We start from the raw sequence: 20,062 nt of genomic DNA on the forward strand, positions 1-20,062 counted from the left end.
AATTGCTTGAACCTGGGAGGCGGGGTTTGTGGTGAGCTGAGTTGGCACCATTGCACTCCAGCCTGGGCAACAAAAGCAAAACTCCATCTCAAATAAAAAACAAACAAAGAATTAAAAAAGACAGCTTTCATAATAGGGTCTTGTAGGGAACTACTGGCCAGGCTAAATAATGACAATTTTCTGAGCATAAACCTTTGAAGGAGCTCCAGCCTGTTCTGCCCCGTCCAGTGGCTCCTAGGTTGCTGGTTTTCATCATGATTGTGGGCTATGAGTTTCTAAGACGATTATAGAGCTGGAGAGAGGGGAATGGGGATAGGTAGGACAAATTAAAACACCTCAAAGCTCACTGTTTCTACTTAGCTGTTTTCTATGAATAAATGCTGTGATCCTTGGCTAATACACAGAGTTCTGAAAGAAAAGAGGTATACTTTGTTTATGGATAGGGAGATTTGAAGGTATAGATCTCATTTTTTCCCAAAATGAATTTTAAATTTAATGTAATCTGAACTTTTCAGTGGATGTAAAATAAGTCAAAATGATTCTAAAATGTATGTGGAAATACAGAGGGGCAAGAATAACTAAATCATGCCTAAAGAATAAGAAGATGGGAGGAAACTGGTTAACCTGATACAAGAACTATTATAAAATTAAAGAAATTAAGATTTCCTTAATAAATAAAAAATGAAACAATGAAACCTTTCATACCTTGTATTTAGGTATATCTCTTTAAAAGTAACATAGTTAGGCCGGGTGCGGTGGCTCACGCCTGTAATCCCAGCACTTTGGGAGGCCAAGGCTGGCGGATCACGAGGTCAGGAGATCGAGACCATCCAGGCTAACACAGTGAAACTCTGTCTCTACTAAAAAATACAAAAAATTAGCCAGGCGTGGTGGCGGGCGCCTTTAGTCCCAGCTACTTGGGAGGCTGAGGCAGGAGAATGGCGTGAACCCAGGAGGCGAAGCTTGCAGTGAGCCGAGATCGCGCCACTGCACTCCAGCCTGGGCGACAGAGCAAGACTCTGTCTCAAAAAAATAAATAAATAACATAGCTAGATTTGGTATGCAAACTGAAAATCTGTCTTTTGAATTGTGAGCTTACCCAACTTACATTTATTTTTATTATGGATTTATTTATTATATATCTTTCATTTTTTATGTTTCCTATTTGTCTTTTTCTGTATTCCCCCTTGTTTCTTATTTTTTTGCTGTTAATTTCCCCCCACATTTTATTGGTTTCTATTTGATTTATATTCTTTTAATGTTTACTCTAAATTTTTAACATATTTAACCAAATATAAAGTAAGTCTGTAGTTTTTTGTTTTTTTTTTTTGAGATGGAATCTTGCTCTGTTGCCCAGGCTTGCGTGCAATGGCATGATGTCGGCTCACTGCAACCTCTGCCTCCTGGGTTCTAGTGATTCTCCTGCCTCAGCCTCCTGAGTAGCTAGGTTTACAGGCACCCGCCACCATGTCCGGCTAATTTTTTTTTTTTTTTTTTTTTTTTTTTTTTTGAGACGGAGTCTTGCTCTGTCACCCAGGCTGGAATGCAGTGGCCGGATCTCAGCTCACTGCAAGCTCTGCCTCCCGGGTTCACGCCATTCTCCTGCCTCAGCCTCCCAAGTAGCTGGGACTACAGGCGCCCGCCACCTCGCCCGGCTAGTTTTTTGTATTTTTTAGTAGAGACGGTGTTTTACTGTGTTAGCCAGGATGGTCTCGATCTCCTGACCTCGTGATCCGCCCGTCTCGGCCTCCCAAAGTGCTGGGATTACAGGCTTGAGCCACTGCGCCCGGCCTCCGGCTAATTTTTTTGTATTTTTAGGAGCGACAGGGTTTTACCATGTTGGCCAGGCTGGTCTCGAACTCCTGACCTCAGGTGATCCACCTGTCTCGGCCTCCCAAAGTGCTAGGATTACAGGTGTGAGTCACTGCACCCGGCCGTGAATCTGTATCTTTACTTTCCTTCTAAACAATATGAAGGCCTTAGAACACTTAAACTCTGATTACCCCTCCTGGATTACATGCTATTGATGTGTCCAGTGTATTAGCTCTTGAATGTTTTTAGCTTTTTATTTTGAAATATTTATGGATTCACAGGATGTTATTGAAGATATCATTCTACTTTCTTCTTGCTTCTATTGTTGCTATTGAAAAACTAACCTCAGTCTAGCACCTTTTTAGTTAGTCTGTCTTTTCTCTCTGGCTCCTTTTAGGGCCATGTCTTTGCTTTTGTTGTTCTGCAGCTTCACTGTTAGGGCTACTGCACTGCACACCTCCAGGGAGCACACCATCTGAGTGGTGTCTCTGTGGATAGTGTCCTCTACAGTTGTATAATCTGGTAAGTAGAGATGTGGATTTCTTTTATGTATCCTGTTTATGATTCATCATGCTTTCTATGTATGGGGATTTGTATTTTTAATCAAATTTGGAAAATTTGTTGAATAATATACTGCTTTTTCTTTTTTCTTTTTTTTTTTCTTTTTTTTTTTTGAGACAGAGTTTCTCTGTTGTTTCCCAGGCTAGAGTGCAATGGCGCGATCTCGGCTCACTGCAACCTCTGCCTCCCAGGTTCAAGCGATTTTCCTGCCTCAGCCTCCCGAGTAGCTGGGATTACAGGTGCCTGTCTCCATGCCCAGCTAATTTTTGTATTATTAGTAGAGATGGGGTTTCACCGTGTTGGCCAGGCTGGTCTTGAACTCCTGACCTCAGGTGATCTCATGACTTGGCCTCCCAAAGTGCTGGAATTACAGGTGTGAGCCAGCGCGCCCAGTGTGCTTTTTCTTAAAAACAATATTTATATACATTTGTAGGGTACAAGTACAGTTTTCTTACCTACATAGTGGTCAAGTGAAAGGTTTTAAAGTGTCACCTGAATAATGTACATCGGACCCCTTAAGTAATTTTTCATCACCTACCCCTTCCCATCTCCTCACCCTTCCAAGTCTACATTTTCTGTCATTCCACTCTCTACATTCATGTGTACACCTTTTTTTGGCACCCACTTATGAGTGAGAACATGCAATATGTGTCATTCTGTGTCTGGCTTGTTTCACTAAAATAACCTCCACTTCCATCCACCTTGCTGCAAAAGATAGGATTTCATTCTTTTTTATGGTTGAATAGTATTCTTTCTCTCTCTCTCTCTAACTCTCTCTCTCTCTCTGTCTCTCTCTCTCTCTGTGTGTGTCTCTCTCTCTCACATTTCCTTTATCCAGTCATCCGTTGATGGACACTTGGGTTGGTTTTGTATCTCTGCTATTGTGAGTAAGTACTGTGATAAATAATACAAGTGCAGGTATCTTTTTGATGTATTGATTTCTTTTCCTTTGGGAAAAGAAGTAGAGGGAATTGCTGCTTTTGCATTGTCCATATTATCTGTCTCTGTAACTTAGAATAGCCTTATGTTGGACTTACTTTATTTCATTTTCTGTTTCCTTAAACCATCTTTCATGTATCTTATATCTTTTTCTCTCTTGACTACATTCAGAGTAATTTCAGATTTATATTTCTATTCAAATGTCTCTATTTCCTTTATTCTGTTATTTGGCATGTGCATTGAACTTTTCATTTTTATCATGTTTTTATTTCTAGAAGTTTTTATTTTTCAAATCTATTTGAACAGTTTTGGTAGTCTTGTTCTTTTCTCATGTTTTTGTTTCGCTATTTTAAACATGCAAACATACTTATTTATGTTCTGTATTTGATAATTTTAATACCTGAAATCTTTATGCTCATAGTGCTTGTGTCTTTTGGAATTTCTTTTGTAGGTTTATTTTTCTTTGAACTCTATGGGAATTATCTGAGGCTTGGGTTAAGGTCTTGAGTTGGGTTGGACTGAAGCTTTTCTTTCAGGTAGGAGTTGTGCTTGCTTCTACCAGGTTCCTCGCGCACAACCAGCCTAGGACTACTTTAAGTTAAAATTAGGCGTGAGGTTTCTGGAACCTTGCAGGTTGTATTAATTTGGACCTTTATTTATTTGAAGACTGGCCTGTGTTTACTTACAAATTATTAAAAGAAGCTTCATTTTTCTCCTCCCTCAGAACCAAGACCAAGACACTCTTTTTCTTGCCTATTCCCTTTGAAGAGCAGATTTATATTTAACTCAGCCTTTCATTATAGTTATAGCGCTTCCTGGCTTTACATGGGAGCTTTGGATCTAACTCACCACCTTACAGAGGCCCAAGGCTTCTGTGGCTGTAGAAACACAAGCTGTAGGTTATCAGAGATAGAAGATAGATGCCCTTAGGGCAGCAGAGAGTTTCAGCCTTGGTTACTCCTTTGGATTCATTCTCAGGTTTTTAGTTTGGCCTCTTAGGATTTTCCTTATTCTCTTGCAAGCTCAACCATAAATTTAAAAGGATTAAAAAGTATTTTTTATCCAACATTTCTGTTAGAGTAGTTAATAACATGTTTTTTCTCCCCTAATTGCTGACTAAACTTTTTTTTTTTTTTTTTTTGGTATATATCAGAGGCAAGCCGTGACTATCTATAGATTATGCCATAATGCCATAATCTATCTAGGTATGGAAAGCATTTCTTAGCGATTGATTTGTGGCCATTCACAATATTGCCTAGGATCTGAGTATGTATATACACTCAACCTGTATCATGTTGAAAATTACTGTCAATAGAACAGACTAAAGTGTTCTACATGTATTAAAGAAAACTATATATTTTCAAATTTCCTAATATTGTCAATAATACCTTTTGATAATTCATTTTAATAAATAGTACAAGGGGCCAGGCACGGTGGCTCAAGCCTGTAATCCCAGCACTTTGGGAGACCAAGACGGGCGGATCACGAGGTCAGGAGATCGGGACCATCCTGGCTAACACGGTGAAACCCTGTCTCTACTAAAAAATACAAAAAACTAGCCGGGCGAGGTGGCGGGCGCCTGTAGTCCCAGCTACTTGGGAGGCTGAGGCAGGAGAATGGCGTGAACCCGGGAGGCAGAGCTTGCAGTGAGCTGAGATCCGGCCACTGCACTCCAGCCTGGAGGACAGAGCGAGACTCTGTCTCAAAAATAAAATAAAATAAAATAAATAAATAAATAAATAGTACAAGGTAGTTTGCAAATGATTAAGGAATGTTGTAAAGAAATTGACTTTTCTTCTTCAGTGTGCTTTATCAAGTAACTTTTTTTTTCCAGTTTACCAAGTATGGGACAGAATCAAATGGGGTAGAATCTAAATCATTAACTCCAGCCTTATGCAGAACACCTGCAAATAAATTAAAGAACAAAGAAAATGTATATACTCCTAAGTCTGCTGTAAAGAATGAAGAGTACTTTATGTTTCCTGAGCCAAAGACTCCAGTTAATAAGAACCAGCATAAGAGAGAAATACTCACTACACCAAATCGTTACGCTACACCCTCAAAAGGTATTTGCTAAGTGAATTAAGCAGTAAGAAGTTTCATTTTTCTTACCACATTAAGTAAACGTATAGCAGGTCAGAAGTGACTAGCATTGCTTTCAGGAATTTCTAGAAGTCAAGATGCTTTTTTATCATGTCGTTTGCATTAGTTGAAATGAAAGCATATTTGTCAATTTCAATTTTTTCTCAAATGATACCGAGTTTTTCCTCTTTTTCACATTTATAAAATTGAATCATAGCATCGTAGGATATCAAAGCTGAAAGGCAAGTTAGAGTTCATTTAATCAAACTCCCTTTTTCATAACTAAGATACCTGAGACTCAGAAGGAGTGAAGTGATTTGTCCAAGGTCATATACCCAGGTTTAGACCTTGCATGCACCTTTACCCCGACTTACGACTCAAGCTGACGCCTCCATTGAGCCTTTACTTACCTGGAGCTCCAGTTCTGGTGTCTGGTCCTATTCTGCCCTATGGTATTACTGCCTGTCCTTAACAGACAGGGTGAATCTGTGATGCCCTTCCAGATATCTGTCTTTGTCCAGTTACTACAACTTCCTCATTTCCCTTGGTTTCCTCTTCAGTTTAGTCATCACCAGTTATTTAAACCATTTCTTTTATGATACTTCACTGTTTTGGTTGCTGGCCTCATCTGGACACATTCTATTTGGTCAGTCTGCCTCTTAGAATACAGTACCTAAAACTAAACTGAGTTTTCTAGACTGGGTCTCACGAGGATAGGGTGGTAAGTGTCATGACAGTAGAGACTCTCTGCCTTGTTTATTGCAGCATGGCATGGTCTGTAGTAGGGGCCATACCTGTCTGGTACATAGTACTAGGCCTGATGCCTAGTACATAATAGGGGCCATATTTATGTAATGAAATAATAAGAGCCCAAAGGAATTTTATTTTTGGTGATCCTGTTTGTGTCACTTTGAAAAATGTTACCTAAACTTTATTAGCCTTTTTTCCCCTAGCAATTGTGACCTTCTCTAGTTTTAAGATTCTAACAAACCTAAACTCTGGAGCATTGCCATGTGAACTGCTGTGAAACCGCATCCTACCTTTGTGCTTCTAGTTCACTAATGCAGCTTGTAGCCGGTTTGAGGGGTTAACTTCTTATCTATGAAGATATTATGGAAGACTTTGCCAGAATATTTGCTAGGAGTCCCATTTTTATGTTAATGACATTTTCCGTTTCATCAACTCAAATAACACTTTCCCCCCAAAATGTGAGACCAGTTTGGTGTCCTGATGTGTGTGTGTCTGTGTGTGTATGTGAGATGGTGGGTGGGGGGGGCGGGCACTTCCTGTGGTTGTTGTGAGAATTCAGTGAGATAGCATCTACCCTGCAATGGTAGCTGCTATTGCATTCTTTCCCAATGAAAGGGTCTCTTTCTGTTCTTTCTCTTACTGTAAATACAGTACCCTCTGTGAATCATGGGATTGGGCAGGGAGATAAACTGGACCTCAGCTCACCTTAGCTCATTCAAGGCCTTTTTTTTTTGCTTTTTTTCTTTTTCTTTTTTTTTTTTTATTTCTTTGAGACGGAGTCTCGCTCTGTTGCCCAGGCTGGAGTGCAGTGGCGCGATCTCGGCTCACTGCAGCCTCCACCTCCTGGGTTCAAGCAGTCCTCCTGCCTCAGCCTCCCTAGTAGCTGGGATTATAGGCACCTGCCACCATGCTCGGCTAATTTTCGTATTTTTAATGGAGACGGGGTTTCACCACATTGGTCAGACTGGTCTCGAACTCCTGACCTCAGGTGATCTGCCTGCTTCAGCCTCCCAAATTTCTGGGATCATAGGCATGAGCCACTGTGCCCGGCCCAGGGCTTTTTTATTTAAAAAACTTTTAGTGCCATAATCCCTTCCATTATTGACATTTTTTACTTTTTGTGTAACTCTGAAGGTTTTACAGTGTGGGTAGTTTGGAATTTATTTTACAATCTTGAAATATTATCAGTTGACATATGTTGTCATGACGAGAAAGATTGTGTTGGTCAAAGCTATTATTATTGGTCGTTTCTCTTTAAACACAAGAGCCACTTAAGGAAGCAAGTGGCTGAAGCCATGATTGCTAGCTTCCATTGGCGCTTTGCTCCTCTCCTTTCCTTTCCTTTCCTTTCCTTTTCCTTTTCCTTTTCCTTTTCCTTTTCCTTTTCCTTTTCCTTTTCCTTTTCCTTTCCTTTCCTTTCCTTTCCTTTCCTTTCCTTTCCTTTCCTTTCCTTTCTTTTTTCTTTTTCTTTTTCTTTTTCTTGCTCTTGCTCTTTCTCTTTCTTTTTCTCTTTTTCTTTTTTATTTCTTTTTCTTTTCCTTTTTCTTTTTTTTGAGACAGAGTTTCACTCTTGTTGCCCAGGCTGGAGTGCAGTGGCGTGATCTTGGCTCACTGCAACCTTCGCCTTCCAGTTTCAAGCAATTCTCCTGCCTCAGCCTCCTGAGTAGCTGGGTAGCTGGGATTACAGGTGTGCACCACCATGCCCAGTTAATGTTTTGTATTTTTAGTAGAGATGGGGTTTCAACATGTTGGGCAGGCTGCTCTCGAACTCTTGACCTTAGGTGATCCATCCACCTCGGCCTCCCAAAGTGCTGGGATTACTTTGGGATGAGTAATCCCAAAGTAAATTTGGGGTGAGTCCACCATGCCCAGCCCTGCATTTTACTTTCATTGTGAGTTATTTTTGACATAAATATTAATTTCATTTTTGTCACTCCTACACAATGCAGGCATTGGCAGTTTGTTGAAGGTCAGTTCTGTATGGTGATAGATACTGTCTGTATACAAAGATGAAAACCGTTTTTATAGATCTTTCTGATTGCTCTTATTTTCTTGTTCTTGTGCAAAGTGAGAATATAGCCAAATAGTCATAAACAAAACCAAGCCCCTAATCTCTTTTACAAATTTTGATATTATATCTTTGTTTTTATAGTGTGAATATTATGTCTAAAGGGTATAAAACTTTTAGATCATGAGCTAATCAGCATAACCAGATTTGTTAGTACAAATTTGTCACAAACTATCTGGAATGCAAATACCCTACTTAGAATAAAACATAAAATTCTAGAACAGAGAATATAAAAAAAATCAAAGCTTACATCTCTTTTTTTTTTTTTTTTTTTTTTTTTGAGATGAAGTCTCACTCTGTCTTCCAGGCTGGAGTGCAATGGTGTGATCTTGGCTCACTGCAACATCCGTCTACTGGGTTCAAAGGATTCTTCTGCTTCAACCTCCCAAGTGGCTGGGATTACAGGCGCCCGCCACCAGGCCCAGCTAATTTTTCTGTATCTTTAGTAGAGATGAGGTTTCACCATGTTGGCCAGGCTGGTCTCGAACTCCTGACCTCATGATCTGCCCTCCTCGGCCTCCCAAAGTGCTGGGATTACAGACATGAGCCACCGTGCCTGGCCAAAGCTTACATCTCTTTAATAACTTATGTCAAGCTTTCACAGGGGTCTGTTCTTTTTGCCTAACATGAGTTTAATCGGGCTATGAATTGAATTAACACCTTTTAATATTAGATCAATTAAAAGCATAAATTGGGCCCTTGTACAAATACAGATTGACTTTTATTTTTAGAAAAAGAATCAGTAATTATGAGATTTGTATTTTTATGATCTGTTTAGATTTATCATATGATGTTTGTAATAAAATTAAAAGCATGGCCTCAATTTGCAGTGAAGAAAAAAAAGAAGAGCCACACATTACAAGGCAAAATGATTTTGTTTTTATTATAAATCACATGGAAACATTTCTTGAAAGAGTTAGAGCCTTTGACATCACAGGTCAAGTGATTATACTATTTCTGAGTCAATGAATAATGTGATACATGCATTATTATTAATAATAGAAATTTCAGAACCATAGTATGTGCTGCATATGGATTGTGTTTGTTCTGTTTCTAATAGCTAGAAACCAGTGCCTGAAAGAAACTCCAATTAAAATGCCAGTAAATTCAACAGGAACAGACAAGTTAATGACAGGTGTCATTAGCCCTGAGAGACGGTAAGCGTTTGGTTTTTTTAGGTTCTAATCTTTAGTGTATGTAACCAGATTTCCTTTTTCATATATTAATAGACCTGATTAAGGTAAATCATCACATAGATTCTGTTGGAGAGTAGGAATATCTGTTTATATGTGGATGACCTGTGGCCATTCCTGGACATGTAGCTACTGCCTTCCTCATGGGGTAGAATTGTGAAACTGATCAGCAGTAGGACGGCACCTTAAGTACAACAGGCTGGGAAGACAGTGGACCCCATCCCAGCCAACTAGTTGCCTCTCTGAGGCCCATCTTACCCTTCTCTTCGGCCAGTGAAATATAGATATCCACTAACAGATTGTAGTCCTCCCAAATCGTAAAGATACTCACTGTTGTTTCAAAGAAAATCCTCTGTATGAAAAGTTCTGCAGCATAGGTAACCCTTCAAGTTGCTATTCTTTTATAGAAATTTCTTAAAGGCATTGTCTATTTTAGAGACAATTGGGAGAATTAGAATGTGAACCGGGTATTAGATATTATGGAATTATTATTAATTTATTGATGTGATAATGGTATCGTCTTTATGGAAGACAGCATCCTTATTCACTGGAGATGTATACTGAAGTGTTTCAGAGTGAAGTGTCATGATATCTTCAGATGAGTTACTTTCAGTTGGCTTAGCAAATAAGTAAATTTAATGTATATAAGTAATACATTAAATTTACTTATAAGTAATTTAATGTATTACCTATATACATTAAATTTATGTATATAGATATATGCATTGATATATATATCAGTATATATCTATATACATATGCACATTAATATATTATCTATATCCATACAGAAAGCAAAGTGGCAAAATATGAACAATTGTTGAATCTAGGAGGATATACTGGTGTTCACTGTACTCTTCTTTGAACTTTTCTATATATATGACATTTTTTAAAAAGGAAGGGGATAAATAGTTTTGCTGAGTGGCAGTTGCCTGGTGGAAGGGTGACAGCTCCTGTCCAGGAGGAAATGGCTTTGGTGCTTCCTGATGAGGAGAGAGGTGATCTGGCCCTGGCATACCTGAATGAGGCACCCTAATGTGTATGAAGGGACAAAAGTTCGCCCTTGCGGACCCCACAGGCCGGAGGCCCAGCTCTACTCATGCCTTTTTTGTTTTGTTTCAGGTGCCGCTCAGTGGAACTGGATCTCAACCAAGCACATATGGAGGAGACTCCAAAAAGAAAGGGAGCCAAAGTGTTTGGGAGCCTTGAAAGGGGGTTGGATAAGGTTATCACTGTGCTCACCAGGAGCAAAAGGAAAGGCTGTGCCAGAGATGGGCCCAGAAGACTGAAGGTAAGCAGGCTGGAATTCTTTCATATGGATTTCAGAAGCTGACTGCTAATGGACTGCCTTTTTTTTTTTTAAAGGTACTGAATGAATTTATTAGTGTTTTTTATTTGAGTATTTATTCACTTAGTTAATATATGTTTTTTGAGCAACTAAAATATGTATGTTATTGTGCAGTCGGTAAATAGATACAGTCACTCCCTTCAAGGAGCAAACAGCTATCATTCAAATATTCAAGAGCAGTTGGAGGGATTGGTCACAGGGGCAACATGGAGGTGAGGAAGCAGTGGGCACAGATGGAGAACTGAGAGCTGCCTTAAGGAGGGGGACTTGAGCTTAGTTGTGTCCCTGATTCATTGATACTTTGTAGGCCCTCATGAAATATTTGAATGCATGGGAAGATAATTGGAACTTTGAATGTGGTGTGTGTCAGGAAAACAGTGAGTGACAAATGGGGAAGGTAGGCTGGAAGGGCCTCAAGGCCTGGCTAAAAAGATGTGGATCTTATTTAATAGACCCAGTATACTTTAAAAGGGTTAATGTGTCACTGGTGTGGACGATATATTTGGTCAAGGAAGGAAAGGAAAAATAAACTATTAGTTGATATAAAGTACTTTTTATTCTCTTGGATTCTCTCTGAGCATTCATTCAAACACCTAATGAATACATGTTTGTTTTGTGGAAGGGGAGTAATTAAGAGGTAAAGGGATGAATGAGACAGAGCCCGTGTCCTTGAGGAACTCTTAGGCTGGCTGTGAAAACAGGCTGGGATGTTGTTCTGACACACTGGGCTCAGTGCTATAGTAAAAACACGTTCCAAGAGGTGTGGACCCAGAGCGGGGGAGAAGATGGTAGTGTGCCCATCATTTGGGGACTGGGTCTGTGTTTAGTTTTTGCACTAAGACTCTCGTAATGAGCAAATCTGGGTGGTTTGAGGGAAGGAAAATGCTGAGCTATTGGGCAGAAGGGTGTTTCAGAGGAGAATGTTCTGAGATCTCATTTGTGTTCTGTCTTAAAGTGGAAGAAGATAGGATTTATCCACTAGCAGTCATTGCCTTGAACTTACGTAGTGTGCTGAGAAGTTTACGTTACATACGGCTGTTTATTAGGCATATTTTATTCTTTTGTTCTGAAATTTCTCTGGTTGGAGATAGTTAAGTATTTCAAGGACTGACACTGGGATTTAAAAAAACCATAGTACCTTTGCACTGAAAAATGTTAAATAAAATTAAGGAAACTAGTTCAACCATATATATGTATATATACATTATTGAGAAGCTCAGCAGTTACCAAATACTAATGGATAATGTTCTAAAAATGGTCACTTATGTAAATATTTTGGAACCTGAATGCATTTTTCAATAGAAACTACTGTGGTATTAGTTGGCTTTCTAGGGAGTTCTCCAGTACTTCCAGAATGTAGGAGAAAAACCACAAGATTGGGAATGAGAAGACCTGGGTTCTGGCTCCAGCTTTGTACTATATAGCTTTGATAAATCATTTTATTCCTGATCTCCTCAGTTTCTTCATTTGTAAAATCTGGAAAAATGCCTACCCTGGCAACCTCACAGGGCTGAGATGTAGAAACAAGACTCTACATATGGGATGCTACGTGGCGTATTAAATACTTTATTAGTATAAGGTGGTATTTCCAACATCAAGGATTACTATCAGTGTTGAGCACTTTACCCCCCCCCCCATGTATAGGCCCATGGTCTAATTAGCAGAGTGCTAAGATCAAAAACTTTAACTTTAGATCTTTAACACTTTTTATTGCTTTTAAGTTTTTGCAAAACTGAAGGACTGTCTTTGGGAAATTAACCTTATTTTTTTCCACCAACTTCAAATACTGTACTAAAAACTATACACTTACCAGAAGAGCTGCAAGGATAGTAGAAATAATACCATAGTTTTTTAAGATAGCATATCATATGTAGTTATGTCCTCTTTTAGGAAGCAGTCTATTAAAAATCCAAAATTTAAATAGATAAATTAGGATTCATTCTTTATTTTACCAAAGCAGTAATTTATATTGTGATTTGAAGGTGTTCAGTTTATTATTAATATCGTCTTGACAGAGCCAATTTAGTTTGGTGAAAAGAGTGCTAGATCAGGAACCAAGAAAGAGAGGGTCCCTTTGTTAACACTCAGTTTCACGACATTTGCTATATGGGTGTATTGTGTGCACTATTATTTATCTGGTATTTTCTTTATGTTGACTCTCCTTTAACAAATAGATTTATAGAGATACAACTGATATGTAATAAACTTGCACATATTTTATTTTATTTATTGTTAATTTTTTGAGGCAGAGTCTTGCTCTGCTGCCTAGGCTGCAGTACAATGGCATGATCATAGCTCACTGCAGCCTCAACCTCCTGGGCTCTAGTCATCCTCCTGCCTCAGTCTCCTGAGTAGCTGGGACACGTGCCACCACACTTGGCTAAGTCTTAATTTTTTGTAGAGACGAGGTCTCACTATGTTACCCATGCTGGTCTTGAACTCCTGAGCTTAAGTAATCCTCCTGCCTTGGCTTCCCAAAGTGCTGGGATTACAGTCATGAGCCACCACACCTGGCCAACTGTGCATATTTTAAAGTACAATTAATATGCTTTGGCATTATATATAACATCTGTGAAACCATTACCACAATCAAGATAATTTTTTAAAACTCAAGTTTATTTAAAAGGAAACATATATCATTAGGTTTTTTTTTGTTGTTGTTAATTATGTTTTCTAAATCAGATGGGAACAAATACATATTTAATACAAATATGTTTTCTAAATCAGATGGAAACAAATACATATTTTAAAATATTTATCCATGTGCCACCCAGAATTACCTTGTATATCTTATATCACACTATGAGAAGCACTACCTTAAGAAACTTATATCTCTTCTTTGGGCAATAGGTTCTTATTTTGAAAAGTTGGATACTTTTTTCCCTCAGCATTTTATTTATACAATGAACTCAAACCTGAAAGATATAGAAACTAAGGTTTTGTTTGACAGTGAAGGTACTTACCAGAAAGGGAGGGATTTTTGTGTGTCCAGGACCCGCTAAAACAGTGCCTAGCACATAGTAAATATTCAAAAAATAGTTGTTGAATGAATGAAGGATAAATATCAATTAGGAATGAAATTATCTCTCAGGATTAGGCTCTCAGTCAATGAGAAAAAATAACATGACATTACTTTTTTAAAGGAATACCTGTTACATTTATTTCCTCATATAACTGTCATAAAATCAGCTCCTGGAACTCTATAATATTCTTTTTTTTTTTTTTTTTTTTTTTGAGACGGAGTCTCGCTCTGTCACCCAGGCTGGAGTGCAGTGGCACGATCTCAGCTCACTGCAAGCTCCGCCTCCTGGGTTTATGCCATTCTCCTGCCTCAGCCTCCTGAGTAGCTGGGACTACAGGCGCCCGCCATCTCGCCCGGCTAGTTTTTTGTATTTTTTAATAGAGACGGGGTTTCACCGTGTTAGCCAGGATGGTCTCGATCTTCTGACCTCGTGAGATCTTCTGACCTCGTGATCTGCCTGTCTCGGCCTCCCAAAGTGCTGGGATTACAGGCTTGAGCCACCACGCCCAGCCTGTATTCTTTAAATAATCCAGAAAGAATTAAGGAAACATATCCAAATAAGTACAAAGCAAACTTCGTATGGTGTTTATCTTTCTGTGGTATACATTTCAGGACTGTTAATGTCTCTTAAAATAGTGTGGGAAGGGGAAAACAAGCACAGCTCAAACAGTTAGATGGATGCTCTTTAATATTTATTTCTTTAAAAGGATTGGTAGAGAGGAAGATGAAAGTATGAAAAGGAAGCTATGGGTGTGGTTACTAATAACCATCATTTCTCCAAACTTTCCCAGTGTGCCATGAACTCACTAAGAGTTGACTGTAAATTCCTTTGGTATTTTTCAGGAAATAGTTCCATTTGAAATGGTACTATATTGAGGAGTTTTGGAACTCTTGATCTGGTGTGATAGTCTTTGTGTTGATGTAAAAATTTACTTCTCTTCTTTTTCTTTTTTAAGCTTCACTATAATGTGACTACAACTAGATTAGTGAATCCAGATCAACTCTTGAATGAAATAATGTCTGTCCTTCCAAAGAAGCATGTTGACTTTGTACAAAAGGGGTAAGAAGCACATTTACAAGCTGTTGCATTTATTACTTAATGTCTTTTGGACTTTGAGAAAATAGGGGTTGGTTGGGTGCTGTGGCTCATGCCTGTAATGCCAGCATTTTGGGAGGCTGAGGTGGGCAGATCACTTGAGGCCAGGAGTTCAAGTTCAGCCTGGCCAACCTGGAGAAACACCATCACTACTGAAAATACGAACAAATTAGCTGGGCATGGTGGCGCATGCCTGTAGTTCCAGCTGCTTGGGAGGCTGAGGCATGAGAATCACTTGAACCCGGGGGTGGAGGCTGCAATGACCTGAGATCACACCACTGTACTCCAGCGTGGGTGACAGAGCGAGACTCTGTCTCAAAAAAAAAAGGGAAAATAGGAGTTGATCTCCCCACCTCTCTGCTTTAGAAAAAATATATTTCTCCCACCTCATTCCAAAAGCTTTTAAGGTAGTGTTATTGCTTATAATTTATTCTCTTTTGTTTGGTTCAAGCTATAAAAGTTTTAGAAGCATAGATATTGTTCCACTTTCAAAGTTAGACTTTTTATTTCAAAATAGGAAAATTCAAAATTCTTCTGGCTTTCTTGTAGATCCTCTATTTTCCTTTGATTTTCTGCTTTACAATAATATTTATACATTATAATTAAATTTGTGAGACATTTCAAACAAATCAGGGATTTATATAGAATCCTTCTCTTCATGACTGGCTGTTTTTCAGAGCTGGATTTTCAGTGCTTTAGGAAGTTTTTTCACCTTATTTCTCTCCTTTTGAAGGAACTGCCATCAAAAGCTCCTTGGTTATGATCTCCTGGTCTCAATAGCCAGGCCTCTTCTGGTTACCCAAGATGGCCATATTTCTAAGCATTTCCATTCAATTATTTCCCTTTAAAATTTCTTTATTAAAGCAGCCAGTAGAGACATGCATGGATTTAAACATGTAAATAGAATAGTCAATATAGAGTAAGATTTTAAGAAACATTCTTGTACAGATATAATTTTACTTTTTACTTACCTGTAAATGTTGGCAAGCATTCCTTCTATGAACCCTGGCATTCCTCTCAGGCTTCATTAGAACACGTCTCTCCCACTCTGATCTCTTCTTCATGCTTGGGGCTTAGGAGCCTCTGGGCATATCTCTGTCACAGGCCTCTCAATGATCTGTTCTCTAACATGTGACTAAATTGTTCTATGCCTCATCTTCCTGTCAAGAATCTTAACTACAGGGTGCTCCTTTTGGCATTTCTGATGTTGACTGCTTATTTTTGAGAGATCAAGCCTCTTTCCCAAAACACATGACTAAGTTACTAAGAAAAAGAATATTTTGGTACATAACAGTGTGAAACAGAAAAAAGTGCGTAACAGAAACAATGTAACTTCTCCACACATCTGCGGAACAGCACCTAATCAGGAACCCTTAAGTATTTTGGGAATTGAAGCTTAAAATCAGTTCTATTTATTGAAGATTAGTAAGACAAAACTCTAAAATAGAATGTAAACTAATTAAAAATTATTTACATGAATTAAATTTATCCAAGTTTTCAGGGTCATACATATGTCTTAAGATGAGTTTCAGGCTTCATTTTGACTGGGCCTTTCCATTCTCAGAGTAGATAATGCGGCAGTTCTAGCTATAAATGCTATACATTTCAGTTATGGAAATTTATCATTTCCTTGGGCTTTTTCTTCTGCTATTCTTTCTGCCATAAAGTGATGTGATGATCATAACCTCTTATTACTAATTAGAAAAACCTCAGAAACACGTGCCTTTCTGACAGGTTAGTGGCTTCAGCTTTATTTATATGAAAGACAGAAGTTTCTGACAAGGCTCACACATATGAAATATTATCTTTCTTGCACTTTCCTTTGTTGTGAATGTTGTGGAAATGCCCAGTGTTTGCAGATTACACTGTTGAAAGGGTTACGTAAAGAATGCCAGATTTCTTGAGCATGAATGGCATGTATAGCTATGAAATAGGGGCTTTTCTTTGGAGCAAGGGCGAATTCTAATAAAGCCTTTTCATGCTTATTCTTAGGATCCTAGTTCAGTTTCTGGGAAAACACCAGTCATACTCTATTACTAAAGCATAGTTAGGTCATTTGGAAACTGTAAACAGTAATACTTTGCTTAATATGAAATAATGGTTCATTTCCTCCACTGGCCTCCTAGAGGCTTAGAAAACTCTTATATAGGCCGGGCGCGGTGGCTCAAGCCTGTAATCCCAGCACTTTGGGAGGCCGAGATGGGCGGATCACGAGGTCAGGAGATGGAGACCATGCTGGCTAACACGGTGAAACCCCGTCTCTACTAAAAAATACAAAAAATTAGCCGGGCGAGGTGGCAGGCGCCTGTAGTCCCAGCTACTTGGGAGGCTGAGGCAGGAGAATGGCGTGAACCCAGGAGGCGGAGCTTGCAGTGAGCTGAGATCCGGCCACTGCACTCCAGCCTGGGCGACAGAGCGAGACTCTGTCTCAAAAAAAAAAAAAAAAAAAAAAAAAGAAAACTCTTATATAGAATATGGTTCTACTAACTAGCTTCTTATCTTGTTTTTTGCAGTTATACACTGAAGTGTCAAACACAGTCAGATTTTGGCAAAGTGACAATGCAATTTGAACTAGAAGTGTGCCAGCTTCAAAAACCGGATGTGGTGGGTATCAGGAGGCAGCGGCTTAAGGGCGATGCCTGGGTTTACAAGAGATTAGTGGAAGACATCCTATCTAGCTGCAAGGTATAATTGATGGATTCTTCCATCCTGCCGGATGAGTGTGGGTGTGATACAGCTACATAAAGACTGTTATGATCGCTTTGATTTTAAAGTTCATTGGAACTACCAACTTGTTTCTAAAGAGCTATCTTAAGACCAATATCTTTTTGTTTTTAAACAAAAGATTATTTTGTGGATGAATCTAAGTCAAGCCCATCTGTCATTATCTGTTACTGTCTTTTTTAATCATGTGGTTTTGTATATTAATAATTGTTGACTTTCTTAGATTCACTTCCATATGTGAATGTAAGCTCTTAACTATGTCTCTTTTTAATGTGTAATTTCTTTCTGAAATAAAACCATTTGTGAATATAGCAGGCTTCTCTTCTTTGTATTTGATTTTGATCCAAATAAAACCTCAAATGGCTTCCTGACTATTAAGTAGAGACTATTTGGAGTATGTTTTATCTGTTATCAAATATGCCTTGGGCAGAAAAACAGATAAGAATTCATTTGCATAATTTTTTCCTGTCTCTGATTTAAGTAGGATTTATTGTGATCGTTAACTAAGTCACAGCTGTGGTTACCAGAGTTAAACAACACATTTAATATGTTGAATAAAAGAGTATTGACTTCAGTAAGTATGTTTGGTCAACAAATGATAAGTATCCAAACTATGAACCCCCCCTGAAATGTTACTTTATGGTAATTTCCCTAAGTCTCAATGTTGGCCCCAAATTTGTATTTTTATTTCATTTTATTAGTCTCTAAAGGCTAGAACTCAAGTTATATTGGTATGGATTTCACCAATTAAACTAGTTGGAGGAAAAATAGCACTCCTTCTGGTCAGTAGTGAAGGGAATGTTTTGTCATTCATTTATTCAATAAATGTTTACTAAGTACTTACAAGCTTTAGGTCCTCAGGCTGAAGCTGCTACTGTCTAGTAAACCCAAGGATTTCAGAGTCTGTTAGCAGGGACAGATGTATTTGTAGCATAGCAGGACTGACCCACTTTGCATGGAGTTAGAAATGAATTCTTGAAAGAAACAGCATTTGTCATTGAAGGATATATAGGAGTTCAGCAGAAAGAGAAGAGTGAGGAGTGTGACTTTTTTCTTTTCTTTTTTTTTTTTTTTTTTCTGAGACTCAGTCTCACTCTCCCAGGCTGGAGTGCAGTAGCGTGATCTCAACTCACTGCAGCCTCGACCTCCTGGGCTCAAGCAGTCTTCCTGCTTCAGCCTCCCAAGTAGCTGGTAGTACGGGCATGTGTCACCACACCCAGAAAATTTTTTTATTTTTTGTACAGACAGGGTCTCACTATGCTGCCCAGGCTGATCTCAAAACTCTTGATCTCAAGCAGTCCTCCCACTTCAGCCTTCCAGAGTGCTGGGATTACAGGCATGAGCCACCACCTCAGCTTGGGACATGACATTTTTGAGAGAACAATATGTGCAAAGACAGGGAGTTATAAAATGTCATTATGTGTTTGGGGTGGAAGCGGGAAATGACAGTAGATGAGTTTCAAAGTTTAGATGGAAGTAAGTCATGAAAGTACTTGAATGCCCCATTAGAATAAGTTTTTTGGCAAAGGAGAGCTGTCAAAGGATTTTTAATTTTTTAACAACAGCTTTATTGCGATGTAATTCATATGTCATAAGATTTACTCCTTTAAAGCCTGTACAATTCAGTGGGGTTTTAAAAGTATATTCAGTCCGGGCGCCATGGTTTATGCTTGTAATCTCAGCACTTTGGGAGGCCGAGGTGGGTGGATCACCTGAGGTCAGGAGTTTGAGACCAGCCTGGCCAACATGTTGAAACCCCATCTCTACTGAAAACACAAAAAAGTATCCAGGTGTGGTGGCATGTGGCTGTAATCCCACCTACTTGGGAGGCAGAGACAGGAAAATCACTTGAACCTGAGAGGCGGAGGTTGCAGTGTGCCGAGATTGTGCCACTGCACTCCAGCCTGGGTGACAGTGAAACTCCGTCTCAAAAAAAAAAAAAAAAAAGTATATTCATAGTTGTGCAACCATCACCACAATGTCATTTTAGAACATTTTTATTATCTCAAAAAGAAGCCCCATACTTGTTAGCAGTTACTCCCCTTTCCCCACCCCCCAGCCCCTGGCCACCACTTACCTACTTTCTCTTTCTATGAATTTGACTGGTGTGCAAATTCATATAAATGGTTCATATAAATGGAATCATACAATATGAGACCTTTGGGGTTTAGTTACTTTTACTTAGCATAACATTTTCAAGATTTGTAATGTTGTAGCATATATCAGTACTTCCTTTTATAGCTGAATAATATTCCATTGTATGGATATATCACTATCACTTGATAGACATTTGGATTGTTTTCACTTGGCTATTATGAATGCTGCTGTGAATGCTTGTATATAAACAACTTTTGTGTGGACATGTTTTCATTTCTCTTGTATGTATACCTAGGAGTGGAATTGCTGGGTCATTTAACATTTTGAGGAACTATCAAACTGTTTTTCCAAAGCCACTGCACCATTTTAT

At 38.8% G+C, this 20,062-nt stretch overlaps 1 protein-coding gene across 3 annotated transcripts in view; it reads left to right on the forward strand.

The window, feature by feature from the left end:
* The window catches only part of LOC105485788 (maternal embryonic leucine zipper kinase), a 120,664-nt gene extending 102,743 nt beyond the window's left edge, over positions 1-17,921 (forward strand). For 2 of the 3 annotated variants that reach the window (XM_071078011.1, XM_071078010.1), the window contains 5 exons: positions 5,147-5,378; positions 9,273-9,369; positions 10,528-10,696; positions 14,732-14,835; positions 17,385-17,921. In XM_071078011.1, the coding sequence (XP_070934112.1) occupies positions 5,147-5,378; positions 9,273-9,369; positions 10,528-10,696; positions 14,732-14,835; positions 17,385-17,562 (780 nt within the window). In that variant the 3' untranslated portion in view covers positions 17,563-17,921. The remainder of the gene's footprint in view (positions 1-5,146; positions 5,379-9,272; positions 9,370-10,527; positions 10,697-14,731; positions 14,836-17,384) is intronic. The other variant, XM_071078009.1, reaches the window with a different exon arrangement.
* The last annotated feature ends 2,141 nt before the right edge of the window (positions 17,922-20,062 follow it).

The sequence above is a fragment of the Macaca nemestrina genome, chromosome 14 (genome assembly GCF_043159975.1).
Source record: "Macaca nemestrina isolate mMacNem1 chromosome 14, mMacNem.hap1, whole genome shotgun sequence".
Lineage (NCBI taxonomy): Eukaryota > Metazoa > Chordata > Mammalia > Primates > Cercopithecidae > Macaca > Macaca nemestrina.